The 19777-nt window shown below is 40.3% G+C and overlaps 1 protein-coding gene across 6 annotated transcripts in view; it reads left to right on the forward strand.

Annotated features, from left to right (window-relative positions):
* Positions 1–19777, forward strand: part of TBC1D5 (TBC1 domain family member 5) — a 741088-nt gene that overhangs the window by 595587 nt on the left and 125724 nt on the right. For all 6 annotated transcript variants that reach the window (XM_061587418.1, XM_061587420.1, XM_061587415.1 and 3 more), the window contains 3 exons: positions 879–929; positions 1032–1101; positions 2298–2470. In XM_061587418.1, coding sequence (XP_061443402.1) covers positions 879–929; positions 1032–1101; positions 2298–2470 — 294 coding nt within the window. The remainder of the gene's footprint in view (positions 1–878; positions 930–1031; positions 1102–2297; positions 2471–19777) is intronic.

The following is a 19777-nucleotide window of genomic DNA, read 5'->3' on the forward strand; positions in this document are numbered from 1 at the left end:
CACATGCACATGCTTTTTGCCACCACACTCCCAACGTGATCATTACTGATACAATAAAACTATTTGTTCTGCAATGTGAGAGGGGAAGATCCTCACACGCAGCATAGAATACACAGACTACTACTGCATGAAGTCTCTGGATCAGGGCCCATATCCGTTTAAATGCTTTATAATAGGCAAGATCCCAACAGTCCTTTAGGCAAGCACTTCTACATGCACATGATGTAAGCTTTTCTTCTACCCCCTACTGTGTCACATGCTATTCTAGAGGCTCCATCAGTACTCAAGAGCCACACAAGGGACTGCAAAACGTAGGTGAATGGGGAATTCCCAGGGCACCTGTGGTGATTCACACATAGGAGCCTTTTCAATCCTGGCCAATGTTTGCAGGAAGAAAGTAGCCATGTTTTGTGCATGTTATCCCCCTTCTTTCCTTCTAGAGCTGTAGCCAGAGAAGAAAATGGCTGAGGTGTTGTCACTGATTAATTGCTGCTAAAATGTGTTAAAAATAGATTCTATTAAAATAAATTACTGTTTTGATATTGTGTATTTGACCAGTAACTATATTTTTTGTTTTCAACCAACAGTGATAGATTGTGGAGTGATCAATTATTCTGGATCAAGCATATTCAAATAATACATTGTGGCATCCAGTAATTTGTTATTTGGAATAATTAGATGGTTACTTCATTGTAGTGCAGACAAGGCAGCTAATTTGTTTTTGATCTTCAGAGAGAGTAAGGACTTCATTTGTCTTCAGTGGAGTTACTTTTTTTAATTACAAAGGCTAGTTTTACTTACGTGCAGTTCCTCTTTAAGTTTGCTTTAAAAAAGCTACCAGAAATAAACTTTTAAATGTATATTTTTATTCTAAACAGTGAGGAAATGAAAGTTCTTTTGAACCCTGAATACCTGGAGCATGATGCCTAGTAAGTTTCAATAACTTCCTTTTCTTCCTCTTTTTGTATTCTTATCAGTTGTAGTATATATCAAAAATTGTAGTATTAATCAAAAAAATGTTTTCTCTTCAGTGCAGTGTTCATCCATCTTATGAAAACAGCGGAACACTGGTTTTCTACCTATGAGCATGACAGTCAAAAGGTATATGTTGATAAAAATCAAGTATTTTTTAAAAAACTAGCTGAATAATAGATGTGCATTAGGAAGTAACGCTGGAGTTAGCAGTTCTAAAATATGTTGAAGCAAAATCTCCCAACCTGAAATGTGTAAACAGAAAAAGGTTTCATCATAATTAATTTTTATCTTATAATTCAGTATTGATTGGTGGCTACTGTACTAAACCAGAACAGTAGCCATGTTAGTCTTTTGGAACAAAAACAATAGAGGAGCAATGTAGACATCAGGGCTGGTATTCGGTTGGCATTGTGAGGCATCTGCCAGGGGCCGCTCCTAAGCAGAGCCCACTGCTGACCATTAGAGTGATGAAGACTGGCCCAGAGAAAGTGTAGGGAAGAGATGAGGGGCCCACTGAGGTATCTTGTCCAAGGGCATCTCACCTAGCAGATGTAGCAGTGGGGAATCTCCTAACCTCAGTTAAGTGATAAGCAGTGGGCTGTGCAATCCTGATTTCTCCCTTCTCTTAATTTGTCTTGGATCTGAAATTGGATTTTATGATACTTTACAGCTGCCTTTGCAAAACATTACATTTTAGCTCTTTTGCTGATCCTTTGGTTTGTTTCCCCCCCTTCCCCAAATGCTCTTTGTTTTAGTGTATTTTGATGCCAAGCTTTGTAGGGTCATTATTTTTTTTAAAAAAACATACCAACAACATTTTAGTCTGGAATCCTAAGTGCAGAGTCTTCTCTGTCTATGCAAAAAACCTCACTTGCTGGAGATAATATGTCAACAATTAGTTACTGGTCTGGTTCACCTATCACATTAAAAAGTTAAAAATAGACTATGGTTTAACAAGAATGAGTGCTGGTGCATGCTGCTCATTAGTGCCCAGTTTGTTCTGCTGCTCCTGTTTTTGCTGTGCTGGGGGGGGAGGGGAACAGAGAATGGATTAGCTTTATGCTTGTGGTTTGTTTCCCCCCAATAAGCAGTAAGCCAAGAATAAACCTTGATTTCTGCTCCTGGTTTGTCTGGAAAGACAGGAATGGGAGAGAAGTGAAGTGAACATTAATGTCCACCAGCATGATAGTTCTCATTAAACTATGGTTTATTTTTAACTATGGTTTAAGATGATAGGCAGACTAGATCTTTAGCAGAGTTTTGTATCAAACATTATCTTAATATATTTAATTTTATATTTCACTTCGTTGTTCTTTCATTAGGAAAAAGATGCTATGATGACCCCTATTCCATTCGCAAGACCACAAGATTTAGGCCCATCAATTGCTATTGTAGCAAAAGTAAACCAGATTCAAGATCATTTGCTAAAGAAACATGATATCGAGCTCTACATGCATCTGAACAGGCTAGAGATTGCTCCGCAGATTTATGGACTGTAAGTGTTCTGATTATTTTACTTTTAAGTACTGCAAACTTAAGAAATAAAAGAGAAATAATTAAAAGTTAGTAACACCTACCTATCACTGTATGTATTTATCATGCTACTTTTTTCTCCCCTCTCCATGGTAAAAATCCTAGATATATTCTAGAGTTTGTGGCTCATGAGTCCCACTTCTAACACAGCAATAAAAGCAGGAAAAGAAACTAAATCATTCATTGGTCTGCTTGTCTGTTTCATCATAGGAGCCAATGACTTTTACACTGTGGCCAGTAACATGGAATTCTCAGTAGTATGGTTATAGTAATATGTAATTAGGAGATTGTAGAAGTCATAGCTGTTCAACAATGTTTTTTATATTTTCACATATTATTAAATGATGCTTTTGAATCAGGCCACATTGACCTAGACTCTTTGCAAAAGTGAGGGAAGCATTTATTCGTCTTAAGTTAGGAAAAATTTTGGGATGTCCTTCTGTTGATATTACTTAGCAAAAAATTCTTAATAATGCGTAGAAAAGAAATTCTAGCATCAGCCAGCTGTGTTCTTCTGAAGCATACAAATTCACCTTGCTCATTGCCTATCCCCCGGCAAAGGACTACAGATGGCTGCATTAGCTATTAGATGGTGTTCATATTCAAAATTTTGCACATAAAGCACCCAAAAATATAAATGAACATAGATTGTGTTTATGAATGCTTAGTGGCTACTAATGTTTATTTTGTTTATTAAAAAATAATGTATTTTTCTTACAAACATCAGTTTTGTAGTAATATTTAAAATTAAAAATACTATATTATAAATACTGTAAACAGCTTCTCTGCATAGAGAGAATTTTAGCAAGAATAGGGCACAGGAGAGGGACAAAGCAAAATGTCAGAAGCCCAGCCCATCAGTGTTGAATAAGATGCTGCATGTGCAATATTAGAGCCTATCTTTAACTTTCCAGAAACAACGTAGAAGAAAGAAGCAAGTATAACAAGCATAAAAAGTAATAGAGATATACTGTAGTGGATGCTATTTATATCAAAAAGTCTAAAGTAGAAAGCATGTAGTAGTTTAAACACTGCCCCTTCCAACTCTACTAATTTATGATTCTACTAATGGCAAATTGGCATAGTTTGGTAAGATGAATCCACAAGATAGAGGTTTGGTTTAGCTGTAATGCCAAAGCATGTTTTCACATCATGTGAGTGAATTTTGACGTGGTTTCAGGCCCTTGCATGCTCCATCTTTTTTTCACATGCTGCAGTTGCCTCCTTCCTTTGTAGTTGGTAGCAAAACATGATTTGCATTACATCTGCACCAGTAAGCTGTGGCCTGTGTTTGCCTTGTAAACCATGGTTGTAAATCACAGCTTTCTAACTGCTTTACAGTCATGTCCATCACTGTGTGATGATGCATTGATAATAGGGAGGCATGCACAAATGTTCCCTCCCTTCCTGGATGTGGTTAGAGCTGAAGTAGGGGGAACGTTGCCATAGAGGTAATGTAGATATTTGGTTCAATGCAGGAAGGTGACATTGTACAATGGAATGAATGGTTGTGGCCTAGATTACGCTTATGGGCTACACGTTGTTAATAAATAGCATAAAGAGAAAAAAATTAGAAAAGAGATATAAAGTATAATTACTAAAGCAGTATTTCCTAACTAGACCTTCATGTGCAGATTAGTGCACAGCCTATTATAATCTGTCAGTAGACTACCACTGTAACAAAATGTCATTTGGATCCTTAACTTGTGGAATAATTTACTACTAATACTGTCAAAACAGTTAGAAATATATCATAGTGATATGTCAGTTCTCACTGTATTGGCAGTGAGAAAAAATTGCCTGGGTCTTTTCTGTTTCTAATAACTAACTTCATGCTAGTATTTGGAAAGAGAAAAGGGTATAGAGTATCAGCATATTGTAATTATTTTTGCCTCTAGTGCTGTCAGACATCTTTTTTGAATAATGATTTCCAGTAGTAAGCTGAGTAGTCTCCTTAATATTGTTAGTGTAGAAGGATACTACTGTTTTATTTAGTCTCAAGAAAAATGTTTGCTATCCAACAGGGTGAAATATATTGTGAAAGGTTTCATACTGATGTATTCAATGGTAATGTAAGAAAAAGTTGTGAAATCACAGGAAAAGAAATAGAATCAAAACAGCAACAATTACTTGGAGTTGGAAAGGACTCAAACACAATGATGATATAATCTAACCCAACCTCACAGAGATTATCCATCATCAAAGCCATTCACAGCTGATGACTGAAATAAATTTTTCCTAATACACCAACTTTACATTTATGCTTTTCCTTAGTATATAAGGTGAACACTTGTCAACATTCTCTTTCTGCCATTTATTGAAATGTTTGGAACATGTAGTTCTCTCTCTGACGAATAATTTCTCTAGGCTACAGTCTACATTCCTTCAGTTTGTCCTAATATGGGATACATTAATTTGCTCAAGTTTCTCATTATGCATCTTGATTAGTAGCAAACAGATCTGAGACTATTACTCTGAAAGGATTCTTAACTAATGGTGCCAAGAACAAAACTATTGCTTTCAGAGACTTGTCTGTGATGTAATAGTTCTATTAATACAACCTAATGAAAATGCCTACTTGTACTACTGCACCACACTGTTGGCTTGTATTCATATTGCCATTCTATATAACCTGTGAATTCTTCTCTGCAAAATTGCATCCTGGGAAGCTGGATCTCCTCTGCTGCTTTTTGCCTTATTATATATTTGACTTGTTCATTGCTTACTGCGGAGAATTAAGAGATTACAAAGATTAAAAGTCAAAAGCATAAATAAAAAACAATGCATTCTAATAAAACCATTTCAATAACTCATAAACCAGAAACCTATCAAAAAGAACAGCAAAAGCTTAGGGTTTTTTTTTACTAAATTATGGTACTGAAACATATCAGTGCTTCTCTCTTTTTTAATATGTTTTTATTAGTTTCAAAATAAGTAACTACATATAACAAAAAATACTGTTACATAAATAACAAGAAATTGAGTACATATCTGTACAAGATACTCAAGACTACAGGAAGAGATGTCAACCATTTATCAGATTTGTACAGAGCCGTTTTGTTGTATAAGAACATAAGAACATAAGAAGAGCCTGCTGGATCAGGCCAGTGGCCCATCTAGTCCAGCATCCTGTTCTCACAGTGGCCAACCAGGTGCCTGGGGGAAGCCCGCAAGCAGGACCCAAGTGCAAGAACACTCTCCCCTCCTGAGGCTTCCGGCAACTGGTTTTCAGAAGCATGCTGCCTCTGACTAGGGTGGCAGAGCACAGCCATCATGGCTAGTAGCCATTGATAGCCCTGTTCCTGTCCTCCATGAATTTGTCTAATCTTCTTTTAAAGCCATCCAAGCTGGTGGCCATTACTGCATCTTGTGGGAGTAAATTCCATAGTTTAACTATGCGCTGAGTAAAGCAGTACTTCCTTTTGTCTGTCCTGAATCTTCCAACATTCAGCTTCTTTGAATGTCCACGAGTTCTAGTATTATGAGAGAGGGAGAAGAACTTTTCTCTATCCACTTTCTCAATGCCATGCATAATTTTATACACTTCTATCATGTCTCCTCTGACCCGCCTTTTCTCTAAACTAAAAAGCCCCAAATGCTGCAACCTTTCCTCGTAAGGGAGTCGCTCCATCCCCTTGATCATTCTGGTTGCCCTCTTCTGAACCTTTTCCAACTCTATAATATCCTTTTTGAGATGAGGCGACCAGAACTGTACACAGTATTCCAAATGCGGCCGCACCATAGATTTATACAACGGCATTATGATATCGGCTGTTTTATTTTCAATACCTTTCCTAATTATCGCTAGCATGGAATTTGCGTTTTTCACAGCTGCCGCACACTGGGTCAACATTTTCATCGTGCTGTCCACTACAACCCCGAGGTCTCTCTCCTGGTCGGTCACCACCAGTTCAGACCCCATGAGCGTATATGTGAAATTAAGATTTTTTGCTCCAATATGCATAATTTTACACTTGTTTATATTGAATTGCATTTGCCATTTTTCCACCCATTCACTCAGTTTGGAGAGGTCTTTTTGGAGCTCTTCACAATCCCTTTTTGTTTTAACAACCCTGAACAATTTAGTGTCGTCAGCAAACTTGGCCACTTCACTGCTCACTCCTAATTCTAGGTCATTAATGAACAAGTTGAAAAGTACAGGTCCCAATACCGATCCTTGAGGGACTCCACTTTCTACAGCCCTCCATTGGGAGAACTGTCCGTTTATTCCTACTCTCTGCTTTCTGCTTCTTAACCAATTCCTTATCCACAAGAGGACCTCTCCTCTTATTCCATGACTGCTAAGCTTCCTCAGAAGTCTTTGGTGAGGTACCTTGTCAAACGCTTTTTGAAAGTCTAAGTACACTATGTCCACTGGATCACCTCTATCTATATGCTTGTTGACACTCTCAAAGAATTCTAATAGGTTACTGAGACAGGACTTTCCCTTGCAGAAGCCATGCTGGCTCTGCTTCAGCAAGGCTTGTTCTTCTATGTGCTTAGTTAATCTAGCTTTAATAATATTTTCTACCAGTTTTCCAGGGACAGAAGTTAAGCTAACTGGCCTGTAATTTCCGGGATCCCCTCTGGATCCCTTTTTGAAGATTGGCGTTACATTTCCACTTTCCAGTCCTCAGGCATGGAGGAGGACCAAGGGACAAGTTACATATTTTAGTTAGCAGATCAGCAATTTCACATTTGAGTTCTTTGAGAACTCTCCGGTGGATGCCATCCGGGCCTGGTGATTTGTCAGTTTTTATATTGTCCATTAAGCCTAGAACTTCCTCTCTCGTTACCACTATTTGTCTCAGTTCCTCAGAATCCCTTCCTGCAAATGTTAGTTCAGGTTCAGGGATCTGCCCTATATCTTCCACTGTGAAGACAGATGCAAAGAATTCATTTACTTCTCTGCAATCTCCTTATCGTTCTTTAGTACACCTTTGACTCCCTTATCATCCAAGGGTCCAATCGCCTCCCTAGATGGTCTCCTGCTTTGAATGTATTTATAGAATTTTTTGTTGTTGGTTTTTATGTTCTTAGCAATGTGCTCCTCAAATTCTTTTTTAGCATCCCTTATTGTCTTCTTGCATTTCTTTTGCCACAGTTTGTGTTCTTTTTTATTGTCTTCGTTCGGACAAGACTTCCATTTTCTGAAGGAAGACTTTTTGCCTCTAAGAGCTTCCTTGACTTTGCTCGTTAACCATGCTGGCATCTTCTTGGCCCTGGCGGTACCTTTTCTGATCTGCGGTATGCACTCCAGTTCAGCTTCTAATATAGTGTTTTTAAACAACTTCCAAGCATTTTTGAGTGATGTGACCCTCTGGACTTGTTTTGCAGCTTTCTTTTTACCAATCTCCTCATTTTTGTGAAGTTTCCTCTTTTGAAGTCAAATGTGACCGTGTTGGATTTTCTTGGCAATTGGCCATTTACATGTATATTTAATTTAATAGCACTGTGGTCACTGCTCCCAATCGGTTCAACTACACTTACATCTTGCACCAGGTCCCGGTCCCCACTGAGGATTAAGTCCAGGGTTGCCATCCCTCTGGTCGGTTCCATGACCAACTGGTCTAGGGAATAGTCATTTAGAATATCTAGAAACTTTGCTTCTTTGTCATGACTGGAACACATATGCTCACTATATCAATGCTCTCCTCTAAGACCAAGCACTCCAGTTCTCCCATCTTGGTTCGGAGGCTCCTAGCATTAGCGTACAGGCACTTGTAAGCAGTGTCTCTCTTCAAGTGACTTTGGCACTTGTGGTTTGGCCTGTGGTAATTTTGCTCTTCTGAATTTATATCCTGTGCCCCTGCTCTCACAATGCCTACTTCTAGGCCTACCCCTTTTAAAATTTCATCATTTCTTTGGTTTTTATCCCAGGAGGGAGGTTTATTCCGAACCGGACCTTCCTCAGCACCTGTCAGGTTTCCCCCCTCAGTCAGTTTAAAAGCTGCTCTGCTACCTTTTTAATTTTAAGTGCCAGCAGTCTAGTTCCATTCTGGTTCAAGTGGAGCCCCGTCCCTTTTGTACAGGCCCGGCTTGTCCCAAAATGTTCCCCAGTGCCTAACAAATCCAAACCCTTCCACCCGACACCATCGTCTCATCCACGCATTGAGACTGCAAAGCTGGGCCTGTCTGGCTGGTCCTGCGCGTGGAACCATTAGCATTTCAGAGAAAGCCACCTTGGAGGTCCTGGCTTTCAGCATCCTACCTAGCAACCTAAATTTTGCTTCCAGGACCTCACGGCTGCATTTCCCCATGTCATTGGTGCCAATGTGCACCACGACCACTGACTCCTCCCCAGGACTGTCTACCAAACTTTCTAAACGACGGGCGATATCCGCAACCTTCGCACCAGGCAGGCAAAACACCTTGCGGTCTACACGCCCATCACACACCCCACTGTCTATGTTCCTAATGATCGAATCACCCACTACAAGGATCCCTCCACCCCCTGGAGATATATCCTCGGCACGAGAGGATAGCTGCTCATCCCCCAAGGAATGGGTGCCTTCTAAGGAATCGTTTCCCTCTTCCTCAGCTGGATGCTCTCCTTCCCCAAGACCATCGTTCTCCATGATAGCAGGAGAGCTATCATCGTTGGAGTGGGACACAGCTATAACATCCCTGAAGGCCTCCTCCACACACCTCTCTGCCTCTCTCAGCTTTTACAGGTCCGCCACCTTGGCCTCAAGGAAATGAAGTCGTTCCCGGAGAGCCAGGAGCTCATTGCACCGAGAGCACACCCACGACTTCTGTCCAACAGGCAGATAGTCATACATGCTGCAGGCAGTGCAAAACACTGGGAAGCCCCCACACCCCTGCTGGCTTCTTACCTGCATAGTTTTGTTTAAGGTTTATTACGTCAATGGGTTGGAGACTGCGGTTTAGTTGAGGTTACGGAACGGACGGACAGAGTGGGGGGCCCTAGCCTCCTCGCCCTGCTGCCTAACTCGCTCTGCTGCTTAACTCCCCTTGACGCTTCATCAGCTGGGGCCTTGACGCTTCGTCAGCTGGGGCCTTGACGCTTCGTCAGCTGGGGCCTTGACGCTTCGTCAGCTGGGGCTCCCTCTAGCTCATGGAGCAGGCTCCCTCGCTAGGGTGCTCTGACTTTATATGTGTGGCTGGTTCCTCCCAGCTACTGCTGCCAGCCAGTGATGTGTTACTTGAGGCTGATGGCTCAACTATCAGCTGGGGCTTAACTCTTTAGGATTATCTCAGGCTTCTTTCCTTTGAAGGCAGAAAGGCAGGCTTCCTTCCTGAGCGAGGGGCGGGGCTGTTTAAGCTTTTGGCTGCTTTTAATCTAAGCAAGGGGCTGCGACTTCCAGGCAAGTCTTTTTTGTTTGTTGTTTTCCCACCTAGAACAGCCTGACCTTGCTTTAACCTAGGGAAACAGAGCTTGTGGTTGTGTTTCAGGAAGGCTAAAGCTGCCCTTTTTAGCAAGGACTGAGCTGACTCTCTCCCTGTATGTATTGGTGGAGTTTCCTTTTTCCCCTTCTCTCTGACTGGAATTTAGCCTTGTTTACAGTGTCCCCTGAAGCTTTCCTGCTAGGGTGGTGTTGAACACTAGCTTTCTATAGGCTTCCTTCTCCTAGGATCTGTCTCCTAAGATATAGGTTCTTTCAGGATTTGGTTCCGAGCTCAGGGTGACCTTAGGCTGCCCTTATTACTTATTGCTCTGAGCTGTTTTAATTCAATTAAATAATGGAATAAAGGGGAGCTACTTACCCTCTTTTCGCTCTGCTGCTTAACTCGCCTTGACGCTTCGTCAGCTGGGGCTCCCTCTAGCTTGTGGAGCAGGCTCACATGAGCAGTATCACATGAGAGAAGCAGGTGAGACACATGAAGAAGTCATAGAGGAAATTAACATATTAGTTCCTGATTACCGCTCCCCTGACATATCCTTGCCATAATTGTACTTTAGTTGAAGGTGGTTGCAATAATTGATCATCCTGGTTTACATAGGACAGAAAAGGATAGCATGTAGGTTCAAATTTATCTTTCTTGGCTCGCCCATAAATAATCCTGTTCTGGTACGCAAGGCACTCTGAAAGAGCCATGTCCCAGATTTTGTCCAACCACCCCTTCATAGAAAAACCTGTAGTTTTCCTGTGGGAGGCTAGTTCTTGTCTTGTGGCAGCAAGGAGGAGTGCAACTAACTCTCTGTGTATCAGTGAAGGCCTACCTGAAAGATCTAACAGGAAGAGAACCATTAAAGGTTCTGGCAGTACTATTTGCCCGATGATGTCAGAAATTTTACTAAGCACATTAATCCAAAATTCTTTGGCAAAGCTGCATTTCCACCATAAGTGGATGAATGAACCAACTTCCCCACATCGTAAGTGGATGAATGAACCAACATTCCCCTCCAGGAAACTGGGATATCTGTGCCATTTAGAATAGCATTGGACAACTGCTTTAGGTGGGGGAGCAGTTGTTCTTTGAAGGCCTTACAGCATTCCCCACTAAAGCCATCTACCCCAGGAGATTTCCCATGTTTCTGCCTAGTGACTGAGTCTTTAATTTCTCGTTCAGAAATTTCTTCTGTCAACGTGGCACTCTGATCTTGTGATAGTTGTGGAAGTTTAAGTTCAGTTAGGTACACATCTATGTAGTGCTTATCTCTCTTTACTGAACATCAATATAGGAAATTGTTCCCTATTGGTCCTATTAGATTCTTCAGTACTCCTTTGTGGTTTTGTAATCTCAGGATGTGACTGACATTCTCAGGTTTGCACACTTAACTATATAGAATGAAGCCTATCCATGTCTTTCCATCCTTTGTCAATATATATATATGTTAAAGTTTCTTAGAATTTAACAAATATCTTTGTTGTCCTGGTGCTGATACAGAAGCTCAGGACTCCTAATCTTGAGAAAGGAAGGTTTCTGCTACCAGTTATATCAAATCATCAAAATGTTTAACAAATGTAGTAGGTTTAATATGAAAGCTATCCATTCATTACGTTACAGGCTTATAAATGCTCAGTGAATCATTTGTGTAGCCTCTATCCATTTAGGCTGGATTTAAATTAACAACTTTGACAGATGTATCTCCTTATAAACTCCATATGGCTTGAAGATTGCTTTTGTTGTTACAAAATAGTATGATGAAAATAATAGTACTATGCAAAAGACATATCAAGGAAGGGAACACACGTTTGTCTGCCTTCCACCAACAATGCTGAACCTTAAGAAAGGCATATACAGATAAATGGGACAGTAGCCTATGGAGATCAGTGTCAGCAATTCTACTGAATTTACATGAGCTGGCACCTGTATGAGAGTTCTGCTACTAATTACCAACACAAGGATTGGCATCCCTGCTGAACTATCTCATGAGCAAGGGAGCATGAAGAACAGCGAGGGAATACAAAGAGAGTGAGATGAGGGTGGTTGGAAACGTAGGTTATCACAGTATCCGAGCCTCTTGCAGTGTGCCAAAGTTTGGGCATGTCAGTTACCAGGCAAGTGAAATTGTGAGGAAGAGCTTAGCTGTAGCCACCCACTTTACTTGAAAGAGCTAGTTGGGGCTAGCACTTGGTATAAGGGCAGTGATTAATCCATTTTAAAACAATTATATCCCATTTTCCTGTTTCAGAAACATTCATAGCAGCCAACAAAAAATAAATACAAAAAATGCCTAAAAACCAATCAAATACAATAAAAACAATCAAAAACAAACAGATGAAAATAAAGCCAGTAGAACAAGCAAAGATTGTAACAGCTTCAAACTACTGTGTCTCCAAACCTTTCTGACACAAACTAAGGTTTTTCACAGTAACAGAAGAAAAAAGAAAGAGGAGACAAGTGTATAAGTCTGGGTGCAGAGGCTGAAATTGTCCTTTCCCATAAAAAGCTATGTGCGTAGTGGTATGGGTTTGCAGAGCAGGGCCTCAGCTAAAGACCTTAATTTAGTAGATATAGATATATAGCAAGTGCCCAAATTGCCATATTATCAATATTTGTGACACTATCCTGATTGCATGCCATTTTGCTTTTTTATGTTTATAAATAATCTAGGTATAAAAGTCCATAGATGTCTTATTTCCAGACAAAATAAAAGTCAATGAAAGGATTAGATTCTATAAAATACTAACAGATTGACTAGTCAGTGTATTTGTACAGTTATGTGGGCTAACAATGATTAATGTCCTAGATTAAATGGTATTTAAATGTTAATTTCTCTGACCCTTAAATCTAATAAGTTATAGTGCAAAGTAATTATTATAAGCCACTTTGTGCCTTGTACTTTTAGTAGTACTTGTAGTACAAACTTAAGGGCAGGTGTTGTACACGGTTACAGGAAGAGTTTGAAGAGAACTGTTAAGTGAATCAATTCAGTTTATGCTATTGTTTAATATGCTATTGTATATTTTGGAGAAATTTCTTTACTTTCAAAATTGAGTGCAATATTTTGAAACCAGGGACACTTACTGCAAGCCCCTCTGAGTTACACTATGACTGTGCTACAAAAGTAAAAACACATTATAATATGAGAGGTGTTAAGTAAGCTCCTCTATGAATCACCTACCAATTTTTCAGCTTCAGGCCTGACCACCCCCATCCTAACAAGGGTGGCCAGAGGAAAGACAGGAATCCATATGGTTTCCCTCTTATCCTACCTTTTCTCAAATAGGGGATGAGTGCTGATTCTACTGGGAAACCTGCAATGAGCTGCTGTGCAGTATTCAGCATAAATGACAAGTACTGGTGCACACAGAAAAATTGTCCATACTATGCAGCAACTGTCTTGGGTGCCGTGCAAATCCCTGGTGGGGAGCCTCTGGCCATTGAGTAAATTAGACCCAACAGGGGTCCTAATTTGGCCCAGAAGTCTGTTTTCTGTAAACCACATTCACCTGCCCCACACTGATGTAATATGTGATGTCAGATGTGGGGCAGGTAAAGACACTGCTGCAAAGGAACAATTGGGAGCCTAAAACTGCGTTCCCAAGTGTTTCTTGGTAAGGCTTGCTGTCAGAGTTGATTAGCTGATTGGTAGTGACAGCCCAGCGTGTTTTGATTGGGAGCTCCATAGTGAAGCTGATCCTTTGGGCAAGGACCAGTAAGCACCAGTCAGCTGATGTATGCTTACAACAAGCCCTTCTGGCACTGTAAAAGTCAAATCGCTTTGCAGGCAAAGTGAAGACTGGGTAGTCAACAGAGACAAAGACAGAACTGAGGAAGAGAGGATAGTAAATTAGGAATAGGGTTTTTCTAAGTGGTAGTCTGTGACCTGCTTCCCAGGCATAAGGACACCTCAGCTGCGGCATGACATTTGTGCTGTTGCAGTTGAAGGTGGTCCTTAACATTGTGGTGCAAGTTAATTCCAATTATTTTACACTGTTTATATTTTTATCCCATGTCCTTCAAGGTGCTCAGGATTGTCTCCATTGTTTTCCTCTCCCGATACATCCTTTTTAAAGAGTTTTATTCAATATCAAACAACATTTTTACATAACAAAGAAAGAGATTCACTGCATCATGACCAAAAGGCTGATACTCATATACACCATCTATCCATCCACACATATCCATGCCCCATTCACACACAGAGACACAAACAGGAAGGGGAGGGGAAAGTTAAGGGTTATTGCTCTAGCTCCTAAATTTGACAAATCACCATAAATGGTGAAGCTCAGGCACGTTGCTCAAATTCAGTTCCTCCCAATACATACTTTATCCTCACAGCAACCCTTGGGCTGAGAGGTAGTGACTTGCCCAAGATCATCCAACTTTGTAGCTGATCTTGAACCTGATTGCGAACCTGGCTCTTTCTGGTCCTTAGTCCAGTACTCTTACTGATTACTGTTTAGTAATGTAAAAACTTTAAGAACAAAGGGTTATCTAGTCCAACAGTGGCTAGTCAGTTTATTCTGGAAAACTTGCAAACCTTTGTATCAAGTTTAAAACATTTATATACCACTTAATTGTTTGCATTTCTAAGCAGTGTACATAAAAACCATGCATAAAATAAAGAATTAAATCATCATAAAACCAAACATCTTAAAATGCCTACTGGAACAATAAGGTTTTAGTCATACACCTGAAGTTCAGTAAGGAACGTTACTATCTAATCTCAGCTGGGAGGGAGTTCCAGATGTTTGGGACCACTACACTGAAACTGCAGCTCAGAGCTGTGCATTTGAGCCATGGAGAACCACCAACAGAGACTCCCCCAAAGATCTCAGTAATCAGGCTGGGATATAAGGGATCAGGTGGTCCTTAAGACATCCTGGACCTAAGTTGTTACAGGCATTGTTTGATACAATTAATGAATACAAGAAATGTGGCCCAGTAACATATGGGCAGTCGTGGAAAGCTTTTAAGCACCAGGATTATGTGCTGGCAGTAGTCTGTCCCCATCCATAGTCTAGCTGCAGCATTTTACACCAGCTGGAGCTTTAGAACCAGGTGCAAGGGTAGCCCCACAAAGAGCGCATGCAATAATCAAGCCTTAAGGTTACCAATGCATGAATCACTGCAGCCAGGCTATCCCTGTCATAGTTGGCACTCCATTTCCCTGACATAGTTGGCACTCTAGCTGTGGAACCACCACCCACCGTGCCTCTGTCTTCCCAGGATTAAAGTCCAGTTCATTAGCCCTCATCCATTCCACAACTGTATCCAGACAGTGTTCCAGACCATGCTCAACCTCTCCTGAATCAGATGTTATGGAGAAATAGAGTTGTGTATCACCAGCGTAGTGATGACACTTTGCCAAAAAAATCTTAATGGCTGTTCCCAGTGGTCCCAAGTTAACAGTCACCCCTCCGTGTTATTTTATCCCCAGTATCTGGTATTCAAAGGTGCACAATCTCTGAATACAGAGGTTCCAGTTAGCTGTCATGCTTAATTGTTAAATAAAGCTAAGTTAAATGCATCAGTTACTCAAAATTCTGCCTTGCTAGATTATTGTAATTTATTCACAGAATATATATTTATTCTGAATTCTATCATGTATGTTTCCTTTACTCTTTTTGTGGTTGTGGGGGCTCGTGTATGTCAGATGAAAAGGAACAGTGTAATTGATATTCGTGATCCACTTTAGCTTAAATACAGATTTAGACCTTGTTCAGTTATTTGCTATCCTGCATATGTAGTGTCAAAAGTGATTGGTATATAAGTAGGATGAAAGATGGGTTGAGAAATGGGAAGTATCCATTTGAGTTCTGTTCTCTTGCCACTTAATTATGTGCTGAGATGTTAATGAATAGAACTGAGTAACTGTGAAGATAGAATACAGATTGGTCATGTTACTCCTAGATGCAGGTGATGTGCCTTAAATCTCAAGCACTGAAAGTAACATATAGTCAGAGTAGATGTCTGGCAAGTAAACTTTCATAGCACCTCTTGTCAAAATGTCCTGGGGATAAAAAGACTGCCAATGGAAACATTTCTAAGCACTGGAAATTACAGTGAAAATCTGGCTGGATGAAGACCTTTAGCTATTTGAGTAGTGGTTAGAGTATTGGACTGCGACCTGAGAGACCAGGGTTCGAATTCGCACACAGCCATGAAGCTCACTGGGTGACCTTGGGCCAGTCACTGCCTCTCAGCCTCAGAGGAAGGCAATGGTAAACCCCCTCTGAATACCACTTACCATGAAAACCCTATTCATAGGGTCACCATAAGTCTGAATCAACTTGAAGGCAGTCCATTTCCATTTTTCATTCTAGAAATATATTCAAACTTATTTGGAAGGCTATTTTTGCTATGCTTTGAATTGTGGATGTGATTGCAAAAAGTTCCACAGTAATCTCACAATACTGTTTAACACAAGAATGGATCCTTCCACTAAGTTACTCAGGAATAATGTTATATGATTGCTAGTCTGAAAACAAGCAACAAAACAGATGTACATAAAAGGAGTTACATGAGATTTGTGGGCCTTATTGCAAATAAGGCAATATGCTCCTTGAAACATGTCACTCTGATCAAGTTATAATGGAATCGTTTGTGACATTGAGCTAGTAACGTTTTGGAAGCAGAAGAAAAATTGGACTTGCATGAAACTTAATTTTAACATATTTTTAAGACTAGTATGATTTAGAAGAGGATGTTTGCCACCAGCATATTACCGTTTTCTTTGACGGGCTTTGTGCATTACAATGTACAGGGTGAGAGCTGTATATACGTTGCTAGAGTGAATGTCTCTCACATTCTTCACACGGTATTAATGCTAGAGAAGCAAACAACAGAAGGATAATTAACAGTTTTGACCTCATGGTTTTTTTTCCCCAAACCACTTTTAGGAACTTAGCTCTTGGAACTACTCAATGATTTTAACAACAGATTTGGATACTTACTGTATCTTAAGGCTGCTTTAAATGATTCCTCGTGTAGCTATGTTACATGCATTATGACTGGTAACTGGGGTAGTTCAACCTAAGTGTCTGCTTGTGGTTCTGATGAGCAACAAGCCAAAGTATAAGGATACAGCCCATGCATGTGAACTGACAGATCTAGAAAAACCACATATTGTTGGTCATTGTGGGAAAACAGGATGCTGGACTAAAGGGACCTTTGGTCTGATCCAGCAGTTCTGCTCTTATAGATAAGCTCCTTTGGGGAAAAGGGTGGGATATACATTTAATTAATAAATAAATGATAAGCAACTTCCATTCATTGGTTTCTCCCTCTCCAACCCAACTGCAATGATGTCCAACCTCTGTATTCAAGAAGAATATGCTTATACATGGGGTTATTTTCTGTAAAGAACAATAAATTACTTGGAAGGATCTTTGGGAAATGAAGAAAACAATTACCTATATGTGTAATATAAGGTTGATACTGTTTCAGCCTGTGCAAATATAAATAGAATTCACTAACAGGCAAAAAAACCTTGCGGTTTAAGAATGCACCTATAGCCAACAGATATTTCTATCAATCTTTAAAAAGCAGGGAAATTGGGCAGCTATAGTGAATGCACCAGGAGAGCAGGAGACCTGACCTCCTCTCTGAGATATTGGACTGCCGTACAGATTTGTCAAAATGCAAACACAATTTGGGTTGACCTTTCACAATCTAATCTACTTGCTGTGTAGCTTGGAAGAATTTGGTAACATCCTCCTCTGGGCATATGGTGAGTGATGGCAATACCTGCCATCTCTAAAGATGGAGAATTATATTTTTGTATGTTTGTTGGTGTTCTTCTTACTTTGCTTCGTTCCTGTCTTACTAATGTTTCTACAGAGAATCTAATCTAGAAATTTTTATTTCCCTCATTATTCATCCCAGAAATCTGTGTCAAATTTATTTTTATTAATTTCAAAGCCTTTTTGTTGGTCAATGTCATATGATGATGAAGACAGCCTTTCGTGTTTCAAAATGGAGATTATGTTCTATTTCTATTTTGGGTGCATTAACAGTTGAATGTGAAACTGCAGTTTGATGTAAAATCAGACTGATTACAATATGTTGCTACTTCAGCAATGACTCTAGCTGTTGGAAAAAAGGGGATGTTTTCAGCCTGCTATGTTTAAACCACTTCATTTAAGTCAAGGTGGACACGGTCAATTAAAAACATTCTACAATTCTAGAATTTTACTAGAATATATTTCACCTCCCACTGTTTGATCTTGTGCAAACAGAGACACTCCTGATGTCCGCTGCAGACTATTCTGCAGAATAGTCAGTGCCATTATTCCACAATTATTTTTGGAGGTTTTTTAAGTGTAAATTTTGCAAAGTGTTGCTATACTTCACATATTCACAGAAATAGAAACAAAAGAAAATGATTTCCTATAGGAAACTTCACTAAAATTGCAAAGTAAATCAAACATATTTAAAGTGACCATCTGAACTATATCAACTGTCTTAATAATGTTGCTTCCTCTCTGCTAAAACAAGATCAGCACAGCACATGTCTTCTTTCTATTATTTGGGCTGATTGCAGGTGTTGCCACCACGCACCATATTTTCAGAGTCACATGTTACCAAATACTTCCAAGGTACAAAGGAAGTGGATTGGACTGTGAAAGACCAACCCAAATTGTGTTTGCATTTTGACAAATGTGTAGGGCAGTCCAATATCTCAGAGAGGAGGTCAGGTCTCCTGCTCTCCTGGTGCATTCACTATATATATTTGCTTGGTATGCTTTTGTACTGTTATCTTCTGTATATGTTTTTGAGATATATTTTTTTCTTTTTTTGTAAGTCGCTTTGAGTTTCATTTTGGAAAAAAGCGACCAATAAATATCATAAATAAATAAATATAGCTGCCCAATTTCCCTGCTTTTTACAGTTTGATAGAAATATCTGTGGGCTATAGGTACGTTCTTAAACCACAAGGTTTTTTGCCTATTAGTGAATTTTCCTGCTTTTTAATCTGGGAGGTAAGAAATGGGATCCTGTGCAAGTTTGCTGAGAATGGATTGGTCATTTGCATGCTTATTGAGTTAAGTGGGATTTACTCCCCTGCAATCGTGCTTACTATAGGTGAAAATGACCACAGGGAATGGGGAGGGGAGGAGGAGGGGGAAGAGGAGGGAAGGAAAGGAGGAAGAGCAGAGAGGAGGACTGGGATAGGAGCAGGCAGGAGGGGGAGGGGAAGAGAAGGACAGGTTTGATCATTTGCATATTTATTGAGTTCAGTGGGATTTACTGCCATGCAATCATGCTTAGGATACGTAAAACTGACAGAGGGGGAGGGAGGAAGGGAGGGCTGGAATGGGCAGGGGAGGACGAAGGGAGAGGAGAGGGGAAGGAGGGGAACAGCAGGTCTGATCATTTGCATGCTTATTAAGTTCAATGGTATTTACTCCTATGCAGTCATGTTTGAAAATGGAAATGGACTGCCTTCAAGTTGATCCCGACTTATGCCGACCCTATGAATAGGGTTTTCATGGTAAACGGTATTCAGAGGTGGTTTTACCATTGCCTTCCTCTGAGGCTGAGAGGCAGTGACTGGCCCAAGGTCACCCAGTCAACTTCATGGCTGTGTGGGGATTCAAACCCTGGTCTCCCAGGTCGTAATCCATCACTGACCTGGGGAGGGACGGTAGGAGGAGGGGGAGGGGAGGAGATTGGGTGGGTGGGCACTGGGCAGAAAGGAAGCCCCAAAAGGAAAACATTGTGAACAGTATCATTGCTTTTCAGCATTTCCCCTACCTTTTTACTCTACAGCAGGCACATGTAGCCTCCCACCCAAATTTAAACCAAAGCTGTCCCTGGCCTCATCGACACCAGGCTTTTATTTCACTTTGGACAGTCATGGCTTCTCTCAAAGAATCCTGGGAAGTGTAGTTAGTGAAGGGTGCTGAGA

The sequence above is a fragment of the Rhineura floridana genome, chromosome 10 (genome assembly GCF_030035675.1).
Source record: "Rhineura floridana isolate rRhiFlo1 chromosome 10, rRhiFlo1.hap2, whole genome shotgun sequence".
Taxonomy (NCBI): domain Eukaryota; kingdom Metazoa; phylum Chordata; class Lepidosauria; order Squamata; family Rhineuridae; genus Rhineura; species Rhineura floridana.